Below are 27,359 nucleotides of genomic sequence, written 5' to 3'. Positions count from 1 at the left end.
TTCTATCTATTTAATAATAAATATCCATGGTTCAATCTAGATAACAATAAATATCTATGGTTCAATCAAGTTAACAATAAATATCCATGGTTCAATCTACTTAATTATAAATATCCATGGTTCACTCTAGTTCATAAATATCCATGGTTCAATCAGAGGCAAGGCTGATTCATGTTAAAGAAGAATTATGTCTTCATGAATGTAAACTGGAAAGAATGAGTCACTATTCTGATTCCTTGTCACACCCCAGCTATGACCTATGAAACATCCACCCCAGCCCCCTAATATTCCTCTCCCAACATTCTCTAAGAAAATTGCTCAACTGTTAGGCACCTGATATGTGTCATTTTAACTCCATTTATATCACATCATTATGGAGGTAACCTTAACAGACTTAAAGCTAAAGATGTTTAGATAGCCAGCCAAAGCTGTGATGAGTAAAGGACTTGGATAATCTACAAAATCTCATGCCTAAGCACAACTTGTGCTACAAAGGCACATTAGAGTTAATACAAACAACTCTAAAAGAAGATAAAATAACACCCTTGAGGCCACCTGAAAACCCAAAGAAAGGAACCAATGCCAGGATTAACAACAATACAACCTAAAAGTTCTCTCAAAGCAATGCTCCTTTTATGTCTAAAGAAAACTGCTGGGGGCACAGTTAGTGCAAAAAGCCTACCAAAGACCAAATGCTTTATAAACTATTTGGAGATTTCTGCACTTTCTTTTCATTCAATTTCTTTGGTCATTCACGTTGATCTGCAACTACTCTTGCAGCCAGCTTTTAAAGTTGTGAACACAACAACAGGACCACTGGTTTCTTCTCATCTTGTTTGGTGCTGCTGGATTGGTTATAAATAAGCAACATCTCCTTATAATCCACCAACACCATAATGTATAGATAGGGCTATGGTGTGGAGTCTAGTTAATTCACTATAATTCACTCAATCATAATTTGCCATCCTTCTCTAAAATATACCAATGAAGGAAAATAGAGCACCTAGAACAATTAATATATTGATAATATTAAGAAAATCAATTTTTGCAGCAAGATTACAACATGAAGCTCCTTAGGTCCTGACAATTCAGATCATGTAACCTACCTATTGAGTTCAGCATCAGCAGGTATATTTTCTATCTCAAACCCTTCTGCCCTGAGCAAGTCTAGTACTGAATTATTGCCAAGAAAGTGACCTGGGAATATAAGAGGACAGAGAAAGAAAACAATTACCGTGGCAACTTAGAAGTAAACTGTAATAGCAAGCCATGCCCTACTACACAAAAAATACAATATCTATCACATACTGAGGCCTATGAATATTTAAAAGTCTGATACCACTCCAAACATCCTCTGTAAAATATCTCCCCCGAAAGACATCGCATACAGAACTAACCTAAAAGCATGTCCACAGCAAGCCGACGCCATAATCATAAGGAAAAAGTCATCTTTTTCAAGTATTGATTCAACCTCAAATTGTTTTCATCAAATCCATATTTTGGACCAATGGAACCACCGCAGCTGAAAATTCCTTACAATCAAAGCCTGTAGACTAATGAAGTGGAAAAATCTTCCTGGTTCAGGGAAAACCACATGGCTAATAATTCCCATCAAGAAACATACAATTTAATTTCAACTGCAAGAAAATTCCAGCTCTAACCATGTTTAAGATTTCAATTAAAATGGCAAGAAAAACATTGAAGGCACACAGTATTAGATTAGAGAAAATGCTTTATTACAGCTTAACTTTAGTGAACTACTACACGTGAAAAAAAGTTGTAGAGAATCGATATTCGCAAAAACCCATGGGTGCTGTTTGTAAATGTGCTGTATCCAGAACGACAGCATGAACAAAATATATTACTGCAATGACCTACTGTATGTTCAAAGTAATGTAAAGTGGCATGAAAATGTTTATGTTGTCCATAATGAAATATCATTGACTGCATTTAGGTTTAACAATATGTTGCGACATGATGATACCCACCATTATAAGCTAGTTATTCATTATTTAACTAAAAAATGACGGAATCTTGAGATTTCACAAAGTCAGGAATTATAAATCATTCATTTCAATTATTAGAAAATGAATGCTCATGAATATTTGGATTGAGAAAGTTGCTGCAAAATGTTACGAATATTATTTTGTGTTAATTAAGTTTTCATTATGGTTAATGAAAACAATCTCTTGACCAATAACTGTAGTAAGTATTTTTGAGTGGCATTTTACAGAACTTTCTGATAGCATAACTGTAACTACTTTACTACTTTAGAAAATGTTTTTATGAATATGCAAATGCTTAATTGAGACTATCTAATATATTTAACCAATCATTACCATGACAACACACAAATTGGTAATGTTTCTAAGACCGGCTGCACACTTCAAGACTTCAGCAAACTGAATGACATTTTGAGCTGCCAGTCAGGTAGAGTGATGCTGGGTTATATAAGTTGACCAGATGACCCTGAATCCTGGGAACGGTCCCCCAATTTCACAGTCCCATATTTTGCTAAGATCTTGTACACTCTCCCGATCATTTATTACAAGTGTCCCTGCAGGAACTAATCCTGAATTTGTGCATCAATGTGGACACGATGCTTATTCTAGAGGATGTGTTTCATAGACTTCAGCATTTGCCAATTCCTTATTGGGTGTGAAGACTCGCCCACAAAGAAACGTCTAATGCCGGTAATCTGACCTAGTTTCGAATGAGGTGTAACAGAATTGTTAGACATCACCATCGATCCCAGAAAATACATACACAGCTTACTTCCGTTGGTAATTAGACACTAGTGTACAGTCAGTACATACAGCTGCGGTTAATACCCACAGCACAGTGTACAAATGATACAGCGATGGACATCTCAGGTCCAGATACAAGATAACAAGGTATCACGTTTCATTACTGTCTGCATATTGTAGCGATAGAACAAAACGTCACTTGCAAGCAATGGAAAGTTAACTTTTTCAGATGGCCGCACGTGGTTTGGGACGAGTCTTCAATGCCTCTAAGACAACTGCATCACTGAACACTGAAATGCCATCAAAATGTCACCCTTCACAAGGTAGTATACTATCACCTGTTGTCAACATGAGGTGGTCCATATCAATAGCATATCCAGATTTCCAAGAATAATGGTCACATTTGAGGCTAATATTTTTACTTTTTTCTTGGCAGCTGTTAACTGAACTGTTTAATTCAGTACAGCTAATTACTAGAGCTGCGAAATGGTCTCATGTTAGATAAGAAGCCAATCAAGTATCATATACAGTGTCAATTAGATTAACTGGATTACGAAGATTAATTATTAATGATTTGTAGAGTTTATTTACTGGGATCACCTTTTACTATGTTTCTTATCACATTTATCATTGGTAAAGCAGCTTCTGTTTCAGGTGCCGCTAATTACTCAGCAAACATCTTTGGTGGCGGTATATCACACCTCTCAACTGTATCATATCAGTGATATCTATCACACAGACAAAGACCTCACAACTTTAACAACTTCTATCATCACTGAGATGATAAACCAGGAAACATTCAAGCCTGCTACAGCTACAGTAGGTAATGAAAGAAGCATCTTGTTTAATCCATCTGTAAGCAGGTCTTCACATGTGCTTCATGACCTTTATGTATTACTTGTGTATTACATGTGCTTTATGACCTTTATGTATTACTTAATTCATATCACTTCATTCAGCTTCACATATCACATTAAGAAGCATAGTTATACCCTTACTGAAGGTACAGTATAGTATATCTTTACTGAAGGTGCAGTATATACATATCCTTACTGAAGGTGCAGTAAACATATATCCTTATTGAAGTACAATCCTAACTGAATATGCATTATAATGCCTCAAAACATCAACATTTGTTCTGACATTAATACAATACTCCTTGGCTCATGACTCTCTGTGCTATGATGTTTATGATAAACTGTCCCATTTTTATTTCTTTACTGTGGGCAAAAAGAATTTATGCAATGGTGTGTGCATGACCCGTGTGTAGTGGGAGAACTAGGCATGTGAATGCACCTTATTGAGTTAATAACACTACTTTATAGAGGTCAAAGGTCATTCAAGATCAAACTCTGGAAACCTTGTAAATACAAATTTAACTCAACAATAAAGCTTAGGTGAAATTCATACTTAGTGTGTGGATCCACCTTATTGAGTACAATACCCTATTGTTCCTGTGGAGGTCAAAGGTCATCTCTAAGGAGGTCAAAGTCTAAAAAGCACATGATAACTAAGGAGGTGAAGCTAGGATGAACTTCATAATTTGCATGGCCATATAACTTGGTGAGCACATTGTTGTCAAGAATCATTATGCTTTATGTCTAGGTCAAAGGTCATGCAAGCTATAAAGAGGTCAAGAGTCTGAGAGTTTTGTAAACATGGTCATCTTTGTACTTGATATGTGAGTGCAAATTCCTGAGTACAACAATGCTATTATATTTTGTATTCAAGTATCAAAAACTGAAACCCCAGTTATTCCTATAACTCCAATAGTAAAGCTTGGATGAACTTACATTAAACTACCCTATTGGGTAATATAAACACTATGTGCACAGATTAAATATGACAAGGAATCACAAAGCATGATGGATTTCTGGTTGTTTTTGCTGTTCTAGTGATTTATTCACATGTTAGATAAAGTTAATATATTTCCAACATGCTTGATTCAACCATTCCATGCCAAAAACCAAATTTTTCCTTGAATTCTGTCACTCTAAAAAATAAACATGTCTTCATCTACCACCCTCACCCCCACTTCCACTGAAAAGAAATATATGATTGGAATCATGCAGCACAGAGATATCTAATTAAGAACATATTCTCAGTGTGTTTGAGTGACTAAAACATTGCAAAACAATTGAAGATTGGAAAAAGACTTTGAACCAAAAAATAAAATATTAATACATGATCTGTTACAGTATGTATCTATATACCATAGATTTTTCAAAATTTTGGAATTTTTGCCCAAAAGTTCAAGAAGTGGTCTGTCTTAAATTGACAACATAAAGGACCAGAGGAATGTTGTTTGCAGGTTCTCATTATGAATGCAGATCTGCCATATGTCTGTGGAGATAATCACAACTTGAATGTTGCTTGGTGAATCTGAACCTTGAAAATAAAAACAGAAGCCAGGGTTTATCTACACAACATGGCGGCATTCCAAACACTAGACTAGATTTATCAAAGATTCTTATGATATTGTCTTTACATGGTTTTCAGAAGAAAACCTTTACTGATCTGTCAATGACATTTGACATTAACAACAATCAGGTTCCTCTACTCAATGTGAGCATCAACATACTAAACAGGAGCTCTATTTGGTAATTCATTCTGCAGTAGAAAGTTCACAAGGTTTTCGCATTTACACCTTTGCTGATCTCAAATGACCTTTGACCTGTACAAGTAATAGACTTAATTTAAAATTGGGCATGGATCTACATAAAAACTATGAGATCCATCAAAGTTTCCCTTTATGACATATTGCTTAATTGACAAGAGTTTCTGCTGACCTTATATGATATGTGACAGCCACCATAAACAATTGGCTTCTTGAACTCAATATAGACATCCACTAACAAAGTTTGAGACCCATCAAAGTCTCCCTTCTTTGAGATAGTGTGTTTATAAGGGTTTCACATTTTGACCTCTACTGACCTCACAGATCATATTTTTACACCAGGCAAATGTTTAAAGATGTTTTTGGTTGTTTCTTGGACAAACTAGGTTTTAGTTGTGGAACGGCAAATTTGGTTTTCGAAAAGTGTTCCAGAACAACAAAGCGACACCAATATGTACACTGTAGGAGAGATTGGTGAATATATACCAATATATACACTGTAGGAGAGATTGGTGAATATATACCAATATATACACTGTAGGAGAGATGTGTAGGTTTGGTGAATATATACCAATATATACACTGTAGGAGAGATTGGTGAATATATACCAATATATACACTGTAGGAGAGATTGGTGAATATACCAATATATACACTGTAGGAGAGATGTGTAGGTTTGGTGAATATATACCAATATATACACTGTAGGAGAGATTGGTGAATATATACCAATATATACACTGTAGGAGAGATGTGTAGGTTTGGTGAATATATACCAATATATACACTGTAGGAGAGATGTGTAGGTTTGGTGAATACATAACAATATGAACCTATTTGGGGTATTTTCAATTTTGTCACAATTCAACCTGATTTTGATGTTAACAACTAGTCCTCTACGGGATAACCTCCAAAGCTGATTTTGATTGTTCAAATGAAAATTTGTTCATCTCGAATGACCATTCAAACATTTTCCCTGTAACATACTTCAAATATACACATCAAGAAGTTGACAGTTTCATTAGCTATGCAAATATCACATACGATGAGTTACACCTACTTGTCGGTGAGGCAGTGCAGGTAATTTACTGACATACTGTAAATAGCTTGAAGGTACGTTAGACATACTCCTTTATCTACTGTAAATATTGCAACAGGAATGGTGTTTACTTACACGTATGATTGTTGCAATATCTCAGTTTATTGAGAGGATGGTGTATCAGAGAATCCTTAGTTTATTTGCTACTCTGTTCGAAATATTCACTCCTTTTTCTCAGACAAGATTCACAGTATATGTCAGAACATGTTGCAAAGACATAAAGTAAAAAAGAGACTTCTATTTAAATAGGCCCTTGAAAGGTTTAAATGAATACTAAAACGCTGACAAACCACATAAATTTTGATGATCATTTATAAATCCAAAACTTTTATCAATCCATCCAAGTAAAGGTTAATTTTCGCCCTACGGACAAAACTTTAGAAACACAGTTTATGATAAATTAACATTATTAACAGCAAAGAAGTATTTTTTTAATAGGGACAAAATCACTCAAAAGAGACATGGAAGTTCTACATTATGAATAAAACTATATGGGGGAGTATAATACATGCATATCACCTCTTCACCTCTGCCTAATTTACTTGCTGGCTTGAGACCAGAATTCTCGGCAAATTGATCAATTATACCACCTAAGGTGCTGGTTAGAGGAACGCACAGATGAAGGAGATTGCTGTAAGGAATCCTTTCCGGGGAGTGGAAACCTCGGCCTTGTCAGGTGTGGGTGTCTTATTATTCTCTCAGTAGGAGAAGCTGCACTTGAAGAACCAACTTGCAGCTTTTAGTGTTAAACCACCAACCATGCTCAACTAAGCTGTCACCTTCTTCAGGAAGCTTTTCTTTGATACCTCCCTGAGCCCTGTGTCTTAACATATGATTTTCTCCATTGCTAGTACCCTAGCTGTTACTGATGTGTATGGACAATGAATTGCAGAACACAACATCAGACGTTTAAGGTCCCTTCTGTTCTGACCAGACCTACATAACCTCTGATCAGTATTCTTGGTCAATGCACACTTTCCTATATAGTAGATAGATAGACATACTGAAAAAAGATGAGACTAATTGCCCAAAGTCATACATACATGTCACAGACTGCAGGCCCTTATTAGTTTAATAAAGTAGTGTCAACAGCTTATGACATACATGCAAGATGTAAATAGAGGTCAACATCAGTGCCCATTATGAGGTGAACCTATATATGCTACATGAGACAGGACAGAGCAAGCATTTAGTGTGCACTGTCCTATATCCTGCAATAAACAGGACAGAGCAAGCATTTAGTGTGCACTGTCCTATATCCTGCAATAAACAGGACAGAACAAGCATTTAGTGTGCACTGTCCTATATCCTGCAATAAACAGGACAGAACAAGCATTTAGTGTGCACTGTCCTATATCCTGCGATAAACAGGACAGAGCAAGCATTTAGTGTGCACTGTCCTATATCCTGCATGAGGCAGGACAGAGCAAGCATTTAGTGTGCACTGTCCTATATCCTGCATGAGGCAGGACAGAGCAAGCATTTAGTGTGCACTGTCCTATATCCTGCATGAGGCAGGACAGAGCAAGCATTTAGTGTGCACTGTCCTACTGTACCTCTGCACCATTTGCCTTCTTCCAAATAATACCTTGCCCCCTCCCAATCCAAGTTTCTCTGGTCCTTCGTACCATTTATAATTCAGTTGGAGCAGGAAGGAACTAAACGAAAGGTGGCTGAAGCCACCTCTCTAGACTAATTGAAATGGAACAAAGGTTGTTAGGAACTAGACACTGGTAGACATATATAAATGAATTCTTTCTATAAACTTACAAATGAAACAGTAATTCAGCAACGATCTTGTGATTTACAGCCAATAACTGAGGTTGAAAGGTGAGAAAACCCCCCTGTACCTCTCCTGTAACATGATCATTTAGAATTGCAACAATTTGAAACTGAAAGGATCTAGGGACATCCCCAGCTGGGGAGGCCAGTCTACCCCTCTGTGTGTGTTCCAAATGTAAAGTCCAGGTAGATGTGTAGAGGGAGACTTAATACCAGACACCAAATAGACTTTGTCTCATTCAATTAGGACATGCTACATGATTTACTTTAGAAAGTAGGGCACCTGCTTGCTGTAGGTGAATTACACCAGAGCATGGGTACAGCTTATAATCAGGTCAGCCCACTTGACCATACATGTACTACGTAGTACACGATATTACACCCATAGGGGATCTTTATACTTGACTTCTAACACCTCCCAGTTATAGTCCAAAAAGCTCTGGGAATCTTACAATTTAGTGACCCAATTATTATGAGAATTGATATTAAAGCAGCTTTTCTATGATTTTCTCAACCTCATTGACCTCACTATGCCATGAAGACATACATAACTATCTTATCTATTCAAATCTAACATCAAATGATGAAATAAAAGTCGAAAAATTTACAACTTCCATTTTGGTTTTCTCAAAGATATTTTCTGTTAGGATGCAATTAACCCCACCCATATATGAATATTAAAATTCTATTAACATCATTGAATAATGAGGTTAATAATTTTCACTTGCCAGCGCCGTAAGCAACCCAGTACACCAATATGTACCACAACACCATGCTTTATTTGTGTACATTTTGTATGGCTGTGATACCGATGTGATTTTTTTGGTTTCCTGTGAATGAATCTATGCTAAGCAAAGGCTCATAAATATACATGTTAGCTATTCACTGATTGGTTGAATTCAAACTAGTGGATTTGGGGAACTGCATGCCATTAATTTTAAATGAGGAATTTGTCGGAAGACAATACTCATTATCAGCAGAGGTCCTTAATTACTTGCCAATTAATGCTCTTGGCAGGGCAAAAACTTGGCTATTAATATCTCAGTTGTCAAGAGGATGGGAAAACAGTGACAAAACGCAAAAAGCTGCTTTAAGCTCACTTACAAAGATCAGATGAAGCTAGACAGCAGGTCATATTTTGGGATCATTTTTAATATGTATAATTCATACAACAAAATGAAAAAAAGTAAATGATATTTACAGAAAATACGTTGGCCTAGTTCAGACACATCTGGTTATATTCTCCTACTTGACAATATAGAACAAAATTTCAACATCCATAGCACTGCTTATTCAAATATGCTTTTAAATGTTGATTGTTTGGTATTTTTTATTTTGCTAAATTTGCTATTTTTTACCTTGAAAACTTAAGTAATCTGTTTAGATAGACCACCCAGCCAAAATGGCTTTGCTAGATGATAAAATCCACCATATTCCATAGTCCTGCATTTGCCTGTCACTTTATAACACAACCACACATGTATGGATACTGCATACCAATACATGTTATAACATGTTCCTGAATTGAACTCTTCTGGTTACAAAGTACTTCTGCTTCTTATTTTCTTTTCCATTTTTAAGATATGCAGAATAATTTCAAAGCAGCAAACATATTTATACTAAGATGAAATTATGCAGCGAGTATGAAATATATCATTAATACATTACAAGATGCCAAACTACTGATCATGTACTTTTTTGCTGCTCTGGGTAAACATTCACAATTGGCATTGGAATAGTTTTTTTTAAGTAATAGGCCTTCCTCTAATTAGATTCATCTTGTGTTAACTGTCAAGGCTGTACCATGTAAGTGACAGTAATTAGTAAGGCACACAAGGACTGGCAGCTCCACTCTATATATAACAAGGCCACTTGCTGGGCAACTCTACAGTACATACATTCATAGAATATTTGCCAGTTTGACAGCTAATGAATGTCAATGTGATAACAGATCGTCAATTAAAGAAACTTTCAAAGATGAGCTACCACATCTTAACGAATTTAGTCGACACAGCTTCCAGTCCAAATTAAAAATAACAAGACACATAGTGAGATAACAAACAACATATAAAACCCCTTAATACTGGTGCCTGCTTGCAGATGAAATTGAGACAGAATATTTGCAATGGCCAAAACTTGTAAAACAACATTCTCATTACCAATATTAATTTGGATTTCATTGGCCTCAGCTTGGACACCACATAAATTGCTACTGAGCTCGTCTGAATATAGTTTACATGCAACTGGCATTAAACAGTGAAAGCAGCAACTATAAGAAATAATTCCAACATGACCAGACAGCCTGCTTTCATCCTGCTATATTCAACATCATACAAAAACATCATATCATTGGGCCTAATTAATATTTTAAACACCATTAACATTTAAATTTGCCACACATTTCGTTTACTTTTTGGCTACAAAGACTCAGTAGCCTTGAAATCATGCTGCAGCTGTGTACAGTAGGTGTGTGTGTACAGGTTTAAACATGATATCTCAACAACCACAAGTTGAATCAATGTTATACTTGATAGGTAGGTGCCCCATTATGTGCAAATGTGCTTTATTGTTTTTGGTTCCCATCTCATGAATATTAATGAATGGGCAGGGCTTAACATAAAATTCTTAAAATGGTAATATCTCTTCAACCGTATGTCCGATTTAGTTTGTACTTGATACATGGTGATGTAAGTACCACAACAACCACAAGATTAATCAATGTCATACTTGGTAGGTATATGTCCTGTAATGAGTAGATTGTCTTTGGTTGCCACCATGAATATTAATAAATGGGCGGGGCTTAACGTAATATATGGTTCATTCTGGTATGGTGATTTCAGTACATAAAAAGTTAATTTTCATGATGTCTTCAACTTTATGTCATTAATATTCATCAACTTGCAAGAAATGGCTTTTAAACGCAAGACAAAACCAACTCTTCTATGGTTTTCATATTAGCATATAAGGTTTGTCACACTACATTCATACAATCAATTGTTGTTTTTTGTGTGTGTTTCATAAATATTAATCAATGAAAACTAAATTCATAATCAGGTACCTCTGAAATAGTATGTCTAATTAGCTTTATACATGTACTTGCATAATACAATGTAAGTATAAAGACACATGTTTATGAGATCATTCAATTTGACCTCATTAATATTCATGCATGTATTTTGTTTATATACTATGTCCCTAATAGACTCTAGCAACATGATAACTGATTCCTGGTACCTTTCTTTATATGTTACCGCATTTGTCAACAAAAAATCCCTCATCATTTTGGTGTGCACAAGAATATTAACATGTCTTACCACACTATGAATATGTTTTGGTATCGGAACGATTACCTTTTCTGGTTATCATTCTAGGGATCTCAATCTGAAGTTATTAAACAGAGTTGAAAAGGTCAATTACTGTAAGGATAATCAAAATTACATGTGATAAAGACTATACGGCTGTTCCAAGACAAGGGATTTGCTCAAAAATGGTCCCTCATTCTCTCTTGTTGGGATTGGAAGTTCTTGTCTTTTAACCAAAAGGGTACATCATCTTTACTTGACAGCTGACCTGTATTCTGAAGGCTACACAAGTTTAGTTAATACCTTCTTAGCGTTGGGGAGGGGAAGAGCTGTTTACCAGTCTTTTAGCTGCATGTGATGAGATGAAATAAGCTTTGTTGAAAAACTAATAATCTTAAGAAAGGAAAATGCATGAAGGTGGTTTATTTACCAGTCCTTCGATTGTTTACCAACACAATCTTCCCTGACAATTGACAGAATAACAAAGACCACCCAACTTGTTACTTCAAGTTCTGCAGGACCTGCTTTTAAGCCTTGTTTACACAACAGAATCATTGCACTCAGTTCACCAAACCCACAGCAAAGCTCTATCCAAGGTTTTTAGAATGCAGTTTTGCCTCAGAATAAACATTTAAGTTCTCTAAGATCAATGATGATTGCAATGACCCACCTTGTTTCAATTTTTTTTTTTTCAGTTTTGTGTTGAAAACTTACAGCCGAAAAACATTGAGATTTTTGTTTACAATTGGGAATTTCTGGGTTTAGTCGAATAGCCTTGAAACGGCCTATGTAAGTGTGTACCTGTGCTGGAATAGGACCATAGGTAAACAAACATCTATAGAATAAACACTGTTTACTGCTGCTCACAATGGTCTTGAGAAATGTTATCCTACAATGTGTGTGACAATGCTACCATACAAGTAAGTTACCAGTTCTGTTTTGTAATAATCAGATTCTGTCAGTTTACACTGAGAATTAGCTACAAGACAGTCCATAGTACAATGTATAGCATAAAGTCAGTATTCACTTTCAGATTCACAAGATCCTATCCAGCCGAGTTCATGCAAAAAAAAACTTTAGGCTTTGTACATGCTACAGTAGCCAAGATAACACATTTGATAACTCAATTTGTTTCGTTAATATAAAAACAATTATATTTAATTTGTGTCAAATTTTACCTTTGAACTTTGTTCATGTAGAATATATTCATTTCCCAATTTGGAATATCTTATGTAAAGAATTTGACTTTTCTTAACTTCAACTTTATACACCATCAACACCAAATGGCTCCTTGTTTTGTTCCTTTAGTTTTCAGATATTGTGGTATACAATTTATATTAATACAAATCTTGACTATTTGACATCAAATTCAACTATATTCTCTCTGCAAACTGACATTTATTCCCAAAATTACGACTTTCAAAAGTTTGAATTTATGTGTAGACTAACTATAAATATGATATCTAGTTTTTCAACATTTTAGCTATTGCATATAAAAAATCCGCAATAATCTTGGAAATTATGACGTTACGTATCAACTTGGACACTTTTGGACTCCATATTCAAACATTCTACATTTATCTCAAAATATCAACTTTTCTTGAAATTTGATGCATTATGAGGCATATGGAACAAACCATTGATTAATTGATTACCTGGCAGTCTTCTTGCCATGTGGCGAATCCAACTGAGTGTTCTAGCACCACCAGGAAGGTATCCAAAGTTAGAAATGGGGAAAGGCAGACCAATATTCCTGGGGAGTAGCTACCTCTCCCCCCACCCCAACCCCAAAACTCAGTCGCATCGCTATGCACCAGAAATCATCCAATATAGGAGATTAGGTTGATGGCAGAACACCCTAGCACACTTGTTCTATATAGCTGACCTATGCTGTCTACACTGTCTGCCTGCTTATAAACTATCCTCCCACATCCCCCCCCCCCCCCAACACACCTGAAAGTACATTTGATACAGTTTGATATGTTTTGTAACAAAGGGTATCAAATCTTCTTAAAGGTATTGAAAACTTACCCTAAACCGTGTGCCGCCCTCTGAAAAAGTTATCTTTCCGTTGCTTGCAAGTGAAGTTTCATCTTGTCGCTACAAAATGCAGACAGTAATGAACGTGATACCTTGTTATCTTTTATCTGGACCTGAGATGTACATTGCTGCTACGTATGTACACTGTGTTATGGGTATTGACCGTAGCTACATGTATTGACTGTACACTAGTGTCTAATTAATTACCGATGGTAGCAAGCTGTGTGTGTATTTTCTGGGATCGATGGTGGTGTCTAACACTTCTGTTTAATACACCTCATTCGAAACTAGGTCAGATTACCGGCATCAGACGTTTCTTTGTGAGGGAGTCTTCACTCCCTTTAACTACATTGATGATTTGTACAGGCCCCAATAAAAACGTTTATCCTACTGTCTTCATATGTTGCTTAAAGGTAAATTATACATGCTGGTCTCAGCTCAAGAGCAGTGAAAAATTGAAGACCAGATCTGAGTGGGTCTAATCCAACCAAACCACTTGCTCCAATAATTATAACTCACCTGCTCCAAGAGCAAAAAAGAAGGACTGATTTGATTTGGATTCAACTATTTCCTTCACCCTTGAGGCCATTTGCTGATTCCTTTTGTTGATTAGTTCGTCCACAAAATATCTATCAATCTCTTCGGCCAGCCTCAAATCTGTCTCAGACATTGTTGAATTAAGAATATTAGGAATCTGCCAAAAAAAATGAAAACATATTTAAATAATAAAAACCTGTCCTATTCTGAACAGAGAAAAAACATGCAACTATTATCATTGTCTTTCTATATTAATATGGCATAGAACTACAAAGTTGTTGAACATTTTGTGCAATAACCCCTCTGGGTACTTCTAGGTACTTCAATGTAGTAGTGAATGTACCCCTCTGGGTACTTCTAGGTACTTCAATGTACCCCTCTGGGTACTTCTGGGTACTTTAATGTAACCCTCTGGGTACTTTAATGTACCCCTATGGGTACTTCAATGTACCCCTCTGGGTACTTCTGGGTACTTTAATGTACCCCTATGGGTACTTCTCTGTTGCATTCCTCAGCCTCCCCTAGATGGTCTTGGCTCTCTTGAGCTATAGGGCCGGGGTCTATTTCTCTCAGTCGATCTAAACTCTAACTTGGCCTGGTCTCCATATAGACACCTCCTCCTGCAGAATTTACTGGAAAACAGGTCTTCACCCAGGAATGGCAATGCCAGCACTGAATCCAATCTAATAGATGAGACCATGTTTTCTATCCTTGAGGTCACAGAGTACCTTGCCACTCTCGCAAATTGATCATAAGGCATGTCAAGTATAAAAAGTTATTCTACTTCCTATCATGAGATATGTCTACAAGGACCTCTGGTGACCTCAAATAACCTATGACCTCCAACAAAAACATAACAGTTTTACAGTTCACTACAATACATCCACATGCAAAGTATGAAAAATTCCCTTTCTTCCTAAGTTGAGATATAGGTGTTCACAAGGTTTTCACCATTTTGACCACTGGTGATCTCAGATGATCTTTGACCTTCACTAAATTAGGGTTCTTCCAGTTGATATGGGGCATCTATATATGCCAAGTATGAAAAGTATCCATGATTCCTATCTTGAGATATGGCTTTTACAAGCTGGGCATCACACACATACATACACATACATACATTCACACATACACACCATCATGACTGCATAGACTTCTCTTGTCACCGAAACCAAAAAGGCAAAAGATTCCTTGACCTCAAAGGTCAGCATGAGGATTCACAAATAATTACCAGTGCCTTCACTGACAAGTGACAAATTAATACAGACAGGTAGTGGTAACTTAGCACTGTGAATACACCAAGGAACTTTATAGAGGCCAAAAATTTGAATGACCATATTAGAAAAAAAATCACCATCACAATTGACATGCTTCTGCCTAGTATTGGAAAGGATTATATTTTCCCCGCTGAGAAAGTTCAAAAATCTTGTTCTAGAAAGTCACGGCAACCCCTACATGGAAGTGGTTTTTAAGAAAGAAACAGCTAGGAGGTTATATGCAACAGTTGCAATGTTGATTTCGGTAAAGCCAATTACTAGCATTCCTTTCCTTGATGGATCAACAGGCATTCAATAGTGCTCAATAAAGTTACATGCATCCTAGGTCTGATTACCAATTAAAGCCACATGTCAACACCTAATACCTGCAAGCCTAACCTGCCATCCACATATGTACACCATGTGTAAGGCCAAGCTCTGTCACTCCATCAGGCCTGCCTCATCTTCTTGGCATTAACAGACAACCAGCCATGACTAAAGATTGCAGACAGTTAACCCAAAATATGACTGCCATCATGTGGTTGGAAATAGTTTAAACTCTTAAAGGTCACATTCTTCTTTAATTGAAACATCTAATACAAAATGCACAGGTAACAAATGTGCTTTACTTTGTGACAATCAATTTAAGCTTACTATGGTTTAAGATATTCACTTGGAAATGCAGTATCTGATTCGTAGATTTTGCAATTTATTCATGGCCTGCCTGCCATCCTATTGCCATAGTGATAGTGACAATTCATAAATCACATCAAATTATGCAATTACACAACCATGTACAATTTGAAATATTTTCACTTTTTCTTTATTTTATACAATTATTTTCTTTCTTTCTGTTTTTGTAAAATTGGTAATTATGACTGCAAAATGACAAACACTTTGGGTTCAGAAAAAAGAAGAAGAAAACAAAAGAAATTAGAAACCAGGAAGCCAATTCATTGACAAACAGTCCACACTAACATTGCAAACAAGATTTGTATGTGTTCTTTGAACATTTACTGACTTCAAGCGATCGGCAAGGATCTTACATGAATGCGGACCTACCTATCAAGTACAAAGTTCATTGAAGATTGAAAAGGGTTATTATGTCTACCAGATTATCTGGCATTGGGTCTTTGATGTCCTCATATGACCTTTGACCTGCACCATTTCAATAGCACTCCTGTGATGGATCTACTTCAACCAAGACATAGTTTAATTATTATCATGTTTCACAAGGCTTTCTGACTTTGATCTCTGTTGACCTTTGACATCCACCAATTTCAATAGGATTCTTGTACTGATCATGAGTAATTTACATACCAAGTACATGGTAATGAACTTCAAACATGATGTACATTATTCTTTGAGTTTTTACAAAGCTTCCAGCCTTGATCTCTGACCTTCATCTCAACAAATTTCAAAAGGGTTTTTTAATGACCAAGTTCAACCAAACAGACATTCTTAAGCGTGCATGGTTTACTGTTTCTACTATTGATATCATGTGATCATTGACCTCACACCAAAACCATCAGGAACCTTCTATCAATGTAGGCAATACACCTAATAGACAATAAATTCTTATTGAACCAAAAAACAACAACTAATATATCCTTTATCAACTCCTGTAACACAATATTAGGGCCAAAGTGGGGGAGGGGGGGGGCGTGTCATAGTAAGGTGGTAATATGAAGCCTGGTGCCTCGGTACAAATTAAGAGGTATATGTAGTAAATTAGGCTTCTATAATTATTTAAACAATGAACTTATTGCAACAGCCATGATATTATTTTTCTCCATTCTTTCATGCACTTTGGCTGTACCTTACAACATGGAATTGCACTCCTCCATTAACAGTATGCTCAGTCATGCTCTGAGAGACTAGCATATTGTAAAAGTACCTGTTGGCTTGAAATTAAACAGTTGCAGAGGACCACAAGCAAATAAAATGGAAGCAATATAGGAAGAGAAATGCCATCGTTACGTTATGATACAACATCCAAGAATCCAAGGAAAGAAAACTTCCAACCATCGCAGTGACCGGGGGGGGGGGTCCGGTCATAGAGGGCGCACAGTGTTATTATTTTACCAGGACTTTATAGGCACGGTAGAACGAGGTGCTAAGGTTGTGAGGAGACAGGTAAGCGAGGAGCGAAGTAAATCCTTAACATCAGAACAGCATGGTTCTGGTGCCTTGGAAATCTTATTCGTACTGTACCATGCACTTATACTTACTTGTGCAGTATCTAAATTAAGTATCATGGAATTAAGGTCTCCACAGTTGTAATGCCATATAAGGTCATCTGTGCTGAAACTGCTTTCAATGGTGCCATCTCTAAGGGCCTCCTGTTGCCATAATGTCCTGTTCAGTAAAAATAATACCTGCAAGAGAAAATCAAGCAAAACTTGGTCAAGAAGTACTAACTGTAGAATTCACACAATTAATAGTCAATTTTAATTTCCATTTTCAGTTCAGAATGTTTATCATTCTACTGTAGGATGAACACACCAGTCAACTATATTACTGCACCTGACACTGACATAACCTTCTACTTCCAATTCTTTCTCAAAAGAATTGTAACTTTTGCATTTTTCGTATCAACTTGGTATTTCGTATTACTTGAATGATCGAGCCATTTGTTTGGTTTTCCTCGATTTAGACAATTAGATATATAGTAACAATAATTTGACTGCTGTAGTGACGGTGCTGTACACTGTTATTCGGTAATGATTACCTGTTCCAATTCAATTGATTCTTACAAACTAACTGGATAAATCATTCTACGATTTTATTTGCATATTCACGCCTAATCATTCCTGAAGTGATTCGGTACACATATAGTAATGAACAGCATATGTTTTCAGGTACATATTATCTGATTTATATATTTACTTATATTTATTGGTTATAGGCCTGAGTTGGCTATAATGATGTAACAGTAGGCCTATGACATATACAAGCAACATAGCTTCAGCAACCAAATATTATCATAAGTGGAAAAGGAAAGAAATATTCAGCCCATATTTATGAGATGTCCTTCATGTCATCTTTGGCATGTTATAAGAGGTGTTTACATTGCTGCTCCACAGACCATGTGATCGGTGTTCAACAATAAAACAAATTCAGTTGGTTTTGAACCCCTGCCCATTAACACAGGGGGGTAGGAAGCTTCCAGAATGTGGGGGGGCACAACATCAGAGGGGCACTTTCTCATTCCACAACCACCACTCGTTATGCTATAAACCGATACACACCGGCCGTATTACTTTAAATATATTAAATGTGTTAGTGTGCTATCAATACTATTTATTGAGATTGTTTATTGTTAACCATGCTACAAAAAGATATGGGATGCCATTTTAAAAGTAGCATGTACAGACTAAAAATAAATAATTAAAATAAAATATTAAAATTAACAAAGGCTTACGATATCCAAAAAGACAGTTCTTCATCAATGGGGCACATTTTATTAGCCAGTAGGGCACATTTGCTATTTTGGAAAAAAGTGGGGGTAGGGGGGCATGTGTCCCCAGTGTCCCCTGGCTCCTAACCCCTGCATTTACAAGAGACTCATGCACAGTATCAATGAACAGGAAATTGAGACATGTTTACAAGTCTAAGAAAACTAACAAAAAGCGACAGGTTAACGCAACTCTGAGCTGCACTTACTCGGATTCTTCTCAGAACGAACTGAGTAGTTGCAACTACCTGCATATTACGACACTTGAAATACACACGATTGCTTGCATTTGAGTATTTTAATCATACATTTCTTTTAAATCTTCCTCTCTGGCTGATTTATAAATCACCTTCATCATAACTATTCAGATGAAACTATATATTGTAGCAAGCAGGTCACAACCGAATTATGTAAGTGTTGTCATATTTTTTTTCTTTCGTGGGCTCTTTGCTGACCTAGATAACTAAAAGAATTCCTCATACTGTACCTGTTGGGCATGGTGATAAAATATAACCCTTCGGGCATCTTGAGTCTTAAAACAAATCAATACCAGTAAAAGCAGTCTACTTCCATCTTGATCGTTATGGATCAATAACTGCCATAAGCAGATGTTGAAACAATGCAAATCAAACTACTTGTCAATCTCTAACTTCCAACTGAATTTAATGAACCTTTGAAGTAGGGTCATCACTATTGCATCAATCTGCTGTATGATTCATATCAACTTTATCAACTACAATTTTCTACTTATTCCCAATCTAATTATTGATCAAAATTTTATCGTGAACAGGGGGGAAAAGAGGAATCTGGTTCACATCACAAATTATTTCTGACAAACAGTATACTATATACCATGATCTGAGTTACTTATAGCAGCTCCAGAAATGTACCTTAAATTGTTTCATTCAAAGGAAGTAAAAGGGCTTACCAGGCTTCTGATATGTACAGCTAATTAATATCATTATGATACATGTAAATGACAGCAGATACAATATTTTATGCCTTCAATAACTCGACTTGTCTAAACTTCAAGGCACACAGTACTTAGTACATGTAAGTTATGTAACCAATCTTATTTGGACAACAGTGGGCATGACTACATTTGTGAAATATTATGACAAGCTAAGTACATCATTTCAGTAGTCCTGTAGAGATGTCCACTTTAACTTACGACTCTATACATACAAGCAAATATACACACAAACATATCCACACACAAACAAACAACCATAACTGCATGGATTATTTTTGCTTTCAGCAATTAAGAGACAGAAAAGAATGAATCTTATTGGTTTAATTACTTTTTTCCTTAAATTAGCAAATAAATATATATGCCTTTGCCATGTGTTCCCATTTTTCTCTGTTTAGGGTCTCGTTAACCTACATACTGTACCTACTATATCTACTATCAATTCGAACATTGCAAGTCCTTAGAATGAAGAAACTTCCATGAATCAAGGTGTTTTACATTTGCAGTGCCCTTCTGAAATTTCATCAATCAGTTTCAGGTATGACAAATATTATTAGGGTGATGGTCCATCAGAATTCAGTTACAACCTAATATTAACATAAATTACAATTTGTTTCAAAGTGTTCTTCTAATATTAATCAGTCCTACAAATTTACCAGAGTCAATGAGTACCAAACCATCTGTGTGTGTTGGCAATGGTCATTGTGTGACACTTTTGACATAAACTTCATTTTATAGTGACTCTTTGGATCTTGTACTCAACAACTGAAACAAAAATGTACACCAAATAAAGCTGTTCATGAATTAAAGCTGTAATTTAGGCTTTGTTGTATTGATTATGTTTCTATTTCTCCACCTCTAGTAACAGTCCCATTACTATCATGCAATGGGAAATCCTTACAAATGAAGGTGTCACATCAAGATATATACATCATGCATGCCTTAATTATGACCAACCACATGTATATACTTATGGCATTCCCTCCCAGGTTAAGGTACCACAGCTGGAGAAAGAACAACACTGATCCACACAGAGTGTGTGTCAGTTCATATCAATAGAAGTACTGAGTTCTATCAGGCATGACTAATAACAACAAAAGATGATTAACAGCTCCTAGGAAATCCTTTATTGTGGTCACTTTGTCGGTGGAAATAAAGGACCTCCCCATTTCCATTATCCTCAATATGTGTGAAAAAAATGACTCCAGAATTTTCAAGTAGTCTAATTTCCAGTAACTTCAAGGAAATGTTTACAAACTGAAACTCAGAAAAGTGTCTTCACAGCAAAACCATAATTTCCAGTTCCATTTGGTAATCGAAACCATGATAGACAGAGACGACAGAAAAAAATGACCCCACGAGAACAACTGCAAGTAGGATTATGATCAAACACTCTGAATGGAAACACACATGAATTGTGTGAATACACTCAAGTGTGAAGTTCACATTACCCAACTAACAATATACAAAGAAATACAATCATCAAGTTCATTGACTTTAGTCTGCAGTCATGTTGGTGGTAACAAGTTCACTTACAGCATATTTAACCCTATTTCCTTTAGATCATGGAAGCAAGGAGGTGACAGGACAAGAGTTAATCTAGATAGTAAATATACTTTACCTAATTTCTATGCATGATTAGGTACTTTGACATGAAAGTATCTAGACAACTTGACAACTAAGGTAACTGTATGTATGATGTGCATGCAAAAGAAAAGATTTGGAACTTTTCTTCTTATTAATAATTCCTGAGTACATGTAAACTGATAATCCAACTTCCCTGCTATATGGAAAACATCGCAGGAAGTTGTCACCACAAAACCCCCACCCCATTTAGTGGATTAGTAGTTTAGTTTAAAGTATGTGAAACTGTTTAAATTTGCAACCAAAATAAATAACAAAACTATACCAATCTGTCTATGTAGGTACTGTATAGTAATAGCAAATGCCATCAACAAGTTGTCCAAACCAATCTTGACTGATCACCTTAAAACATCTCATTTCCAGAAACCGAATTCAAATAAATCCTCTTCCAACTTACCTGAGAAACATTTAAACCATTTAATGGGACACATTGTTCTTGAACAACTTCGACAGCTCCTACTCGTTTATCCATCTTTAAAGCTTCGTTCGTTAAATGTAAATCTAAGACCGGAATGCCTCTGGATCTTATGTCTGCTTCGTTCAACGTGTTCACCATAAGCATCACCCAAATTGGTCTCTTTCTCTCCCAGTTACCGGCAATGGTGTGAAAAAGTTCCTCGTCGTACACTCCCCACGAGGGCATCATTTTCTGGACGTAACCTAAATGGCTTTTTAACCGCTGGTACATGTTCTCTGGTAATACTGTACTTAAGTTTTCACCGCGCGGTAACATTTGACATCTTTTGAGATTCCTACTCGTATTACTGTCAGTGAGATCCAACTCGAAAAACGCATTTTGGCTTTCACAGAACGCTTGTTTGATATTCTGTGGGATGTAATCCCATACTCTTGGATAAGGAACGTGAATGGTCCCAAAGAAGTACACGGGAGGGTCCCTGATGATTCGCCACAGATAAGAATTAGTCATCTGTGAAAAGAAGTGGGTAGAAGAGACAAAATTAAAATGACTTTAATATCAAAACAAAATTTGTTGTAAATATGTTTTGCAGGATTAAATATGTGAGTTCTTTTGGCATAAAGTTAATTACACATGATGAATTATAATCCATCTGGAAAGTTAAAATAGTTTTTATTCAAAACTGCATTCTTGGTTTTAAAATGATGATACATGGATCAATGCAACATTTAGCAAACCCTTGATAATGATGATGCAAGTCCTCAAAGTGTAACTGTTAATAATAACATATTACCTTATTCTCATAAATAATGTAATGTAATGTAATGTAATGTAGCTTCGTACAATTTTCACCTGGTAATTTCAACAAATTAGTGAGAAGATCATCGTGAGTGGGATGGACTTCAAAGAGTGTGAGTTCTTAGATATCAATTGATATTAAAACCTTTGATTACACCAAAAGCTACAGTTAAACTAAGTTGTCTGTGACAGATCAAACTGAAAATGCCTTAAGTCATCTGATCAAACCCAGGCAATCACCAGTGAATTACTCAGCTTGATATAATATGATAGCTCAAAATCTTGACTTTGCTTTTAATAATGATATGAATTGTACCCAGGGGGGTAGGAGCTGGGGCACTGGGGGCTCGTGCCCCCCCCACTTTTTTCCAAAATAGCAAATGTGCCCTACTGGCAAATAAAATGTGCCCCTTTGATTAAAACTGTCTTTTGGATATCTTGGTAAATTTTAATATTTTATTTTAATTATTCACATGCACCATAATAGTATTGATAGCATTCTAACACTTTTTGAAAGCTTCCTACTCCCCTGATTGTACCCATATTACTAACTAACACAGTTACTCTACCTATTTAGACTTGCTAAATTTTGCCATCACATTCAAAAATATTGTTCACAATGTTTCTGTGGGCAGACACTTCCTTTGACTTTGGCAAACTTGTGATACTGAGGGACACGACATTAAAAAACTGTAAAGTTTACACATTTTACATGGTTTATACACTAGTTAATCAAATTTTAGTTCAAATTTTATGAAGAGAAAGTTACGACTTTCAGTTTGCTTTGGTGTTGAGTTTACTATATGATGAAAATATCTGGGTGACAAAAGTTTAAAACCAGGCCTGGTCATTGCGGTGAAAGGAAGTTAAGAATTCTAAGTCTTAGTTCTATTGTTGGGTTTTATTCTTTCTTCTTCACAATGTGTGGATAAGGTTTAAGTGCCACACTCAAAATGATCACATGACAAGCAGCAAATCAACTTATGCCATGAAAACATAAACAGCTGTTTCAAGTTTATCTTTTGACTTGTTATTGGAATTTATAATTAGCACTACAGTGCATAGTATGAAGTGCTTGATTATAACTATCTTTTCAGAGGCAGCAGAATTAGTAGGTTCAACCGAGGCAGGGAGGAATTAAGAGACCCAAGCAACCATTAAATCATCTCCAAACATCCCAATAAAATGGAACTTTGTTCATCATTCTGTACTACAAATTCCAGTTTCTAAAGGATTTTTTTTTTTTAAAAGAAGAGCTTTGTCAGTACTATTTGTGTTAACAAAAGGATGTTAATGTACCATTTTCTTTTCCCACTAACATGTTGGTGATGATAACAAGTACAACATTCCTATCAAATGTTAAGTTGATATATAGGTTAGATGACAGTTAATTCCAATCTACTTTAAAATTGTGTTCACAAGTTTGCAGGGATGCAGGCATACTGTACAAATGAAACATATGTCCAAACAGTTGCATATGTGACAAAACGTAGATTTCCTAGTACCAAAGTAACAAATCAAACATACAAATAAAAATACTTCATTACCTTTGAAGAATTGCCAGCAAAACAGTGGTTTCGCTCTCGTAACTCAGTGACGGATAGTCGTCCCTCCCTGCGAACAGACGACGAATAAACTTGAACCACAGTTGCTATTATAAATGTGAATGTATCTATCCTGAGACCTCGCATTGTACCTTGTTCTGTTCAGATTTCCATGGAAAAAACGGTCTTCGTTGCAACAACATCTCCAGATATATAGCGCTAGGACAGTTGAGATTGTACTTAATACTACTACTACTAACAGTATACCTGTGCAACACAAGTTCCACAATTCGGTTGAAGTTTATATATGTACGAACCAAGAATAAGGCTAGTTAGAGGAATATGCAGAATAAACGAAAGAGTGGCCCCTTGTGTCGACCTTTGGTTTGGACTCCGACATATCATGAGCAAAACAACAAAAAATGGTGGGAAAAAAAGGTATATGGGATTTCTTTTTAAATTCCCTTGCAGAGCAAACAGCAAAACAAAATGACCACGACACAACTGTTCCACAAACACACACCTACCACAGTAGTACAACTTAGGCTATAGTTTGACGGACACTGAATATATATATGAACCTGTGAGCAACTTTAAAACGCGGAACGTATTAGCCTGAGTCAAACGATGTTTCCAAGAACGATGGAAAGAAGTTATGAAGATCCTTCCTTGTTATACGTTATCACTTTTTCTTAAAAGCTGTGGTGTTATTATAAACGGGTCACGAAAGTGGACCCAACTTACATCAGCTAAGTCTAATACCAGCTACTTCAGTACTGTAACTTACATGCGAGACTTTCAATGTCAACAAGGTTCTCTAGTTGAATGGCGATTAGGATTTAGTGAACTCTAAAAGGGGGAGGGATTTAGTTCTTCGATCGTAGGCGCCAGTGCGGGAAAACACTTCCCCGATTGGATCAATCATGTTCACCAATTAACTTATGCAAAAGCGATTGGTGGGTTGAGTGATTACGTCTTTTCGGTGCTTTTACAACTTCATTCATCAGCTTGAATGATCGCGTTATCGCATTGAAGTACCATATGATGTTGGGCAATTGCTGAGCCTGCTTTATATTGAACAGACTGGCTGGTGTTAAGCTGTCCGCTGTTGTTCCCTCTTATTATAAAAAGACAAGGGATTTGGCCTTGATTAGACCATGGAGCTATTACCGAAATAGCTCCATGATTAGACCGGGGATGGTGTTAGTGTTGCACGTTCTCTTCCATATTGGATGGTTACGAATTAACAGCAATCTCTTTTGTGAGGTAGTAAGGAGAAGCCGCCACGTGGGTGTGTGTGAGGGAAGAGGACTTCGTGGTGACTGAGGGGTACAATGATAGGACATGTAGTTAATTTTACTTTTGCAGTTTCTTCAACAAAAAAGAATCACGAACTCAGATTGCCAAATATAGAAGTGTTGAATGAAATAAGTATATATTGTCCATTAACTATATAGTAAGCTATGAACAGCAATTAAACAAACTTTCGTAATCATTGCCACATATTTAGCCTTGCTTACTCTCGGACCAGAGAGTTGTTAGACCTAGCAACTCCCTGCTAGGACATTAAGTGTTCTATATACAACGTGCGCCACATTCCTGCAAGAAATGCAAAACGCCCGGTTTACAATGCAGTACCGTCCAAGCGTGTCGTGCAAACACTCTTCACTTATTGAGGGAGGTCCTCCGGCTCATACACTGTATCAGAGCTCATCAGCAATTCCAAGTAGTTGCCCATGCACCACTTCGTCAAGTTCACAGAACTAGGCCTATAAGATTCGCTTGAACCCATCAAAACTATTCGGCATGCTTTGATGTACTGCAGTCACCAGCGGCTGTGAAACAAAAGAAACGTGAACACTAAGTTCATGGTTGTCAGTGACAGCAACCTGCTCATTAGAGCAGTATTCAGGGTTAATCCGATAGCCAAAATAACAGAAACTGTTCACATATCATACCGCCAGGTTTACCCCAGAGATAGCAAATGCAGATATGTGTTGACGGAAAGGTCATTTCATCGGGAATGTCCTTAATTTGTATGAAAAAATAGATTTTGCACATTGTTTTGGAAATGTGTAACTGGTATCGCAAATTCCACAATGTAAGTAAGTGTTGTGGGATTAATTACTGAACAAGAGTATATGGTCCACAGATTCGGACATGAACAAAACTGGATGATAAATGCCAGATTAACTAGACTTTTGAATCATTTTCGAATTTGTTAAACTGAAGTATAAATATTAAAGTGTCCATTTTTAAATAGAAAATGTGAAAAAATACAGGGTAAAACGGGACTAAAAAATATGAGTCACCTTTAAAGAATGTTGACACGCCAACGTTGGTTGTGACATGAGATCTAGTATAATGAAAGAAGGCCGACGTTCGATTTGGACACACGGGAAGTCGAAATATGATTGTTTTCAATGAGCAGGCATGTGATTATTCGCAACTTCCTGAAAGTTTGAATGCCGTCAAAAAGTAATCGATTTCAGGTAAATATCCAAGTTACATTTTATCTATTCACAAAATGCTGTAAATTGATGAATTAATTACTGGTTGGAGCATTCTGCAAACAAAGGCTGTGAAAAGTTTCTCATGTAGGTAATGATTTTAACAACGCGCAGAATTTTGCAGAGGATATGAACCACATGCTTTCGATATTATGCCTAACCCTATCAATAGAACCTACATTTGTTGAAGTAATGTGTGCATGACCCCCGACTCCTTTCTTGTCCTTCTCGTTTTCTCCCATTATCTATTAAGATGTTTCAGGTTCCAGGATCGTTATTGGCTCCTATCAGGGATCTCACCATGCAATCCAAAGTTTGATCACACATCGAGTATGGCTCAGTATGCAGGTGTGAACATTCGCCATTTGTTCCTACAAGCATCTGACCTCAAATGACCTCTGCACCCCCTACACAACAGGGTTAATATATGGGTCCACAAATATAGGCAAGTATGGTGCCTGCGGACCCTCACATTCTCACATTTCGTCAGCTCCTAACCTGTCAACCTCAGACCAAGGCAACATATTGCAGTACCCAGTTCAGAGCAACAATATTACTCATCGGTCCAGAAAAAATAAAGCGCGTTCTTTCATATTCTGATGTCAGAATCATGAGAAAGGTCCAGAAATAGTGTTCT

General features: G+C 36.4%; 1 protein-coding gene across 1 annotated transcript in view; it reads right to left on the bottom strand.

Moving 5' to 3' along the window:
• The window catches only part of LOC139976882 (metalloprotease TIKI1-like), a 34,199-nt gene extending 9,145 nt beyond the window's left edge, over positions 1-25,054 (bottom strand). The window contains exons 1-5 of the mRNA XM_071985758.1: positions 24,216-25,054; positions 21,850-22,380; positions 17,613-17,759; positions 14,108-14,282; positions 1,107-1,197 (exon numbers count right to left, since the gene is read on the bottom strand). Of these exons, the coding sequence (XP_071841859.1) occupies positions 1,107-1,197; positions 14,108-14,282; positions 17,613-17,759; positions 21,850-22,380; positions 24,216-24,359 (1,088 nt within the window). The 5' untranslated portion in view covers positions 24,360-25,054. The remainder of the gene's footprint in view (positions 1-1,106; positions 1,198-14,107; positions 14,283-17,612; positions 17,760-21,849; positions 22,381-24,215) is intronic.
• Positions 25,055-27,359: the final 2,305 nt, after the last annotated feature.

This window comes from Apostichopus japonicus, chromosome 2 (genome assembly GCF_037975245.1).
Source record: "Apostichopus japonicus isolate 1M-3 chromosome 2, ASM3797524v1, whole genome shotgun sequence".
NCBI lineage: Eukaryota > Metazoa > Echinodermata > Holothuroidea > Aspidochirotida > Stichopodidae > Apostichopus > Apostichopus japonicus.
This window is presented reverse-complemented; position numbering and strand designations above follow the sequence as displayed.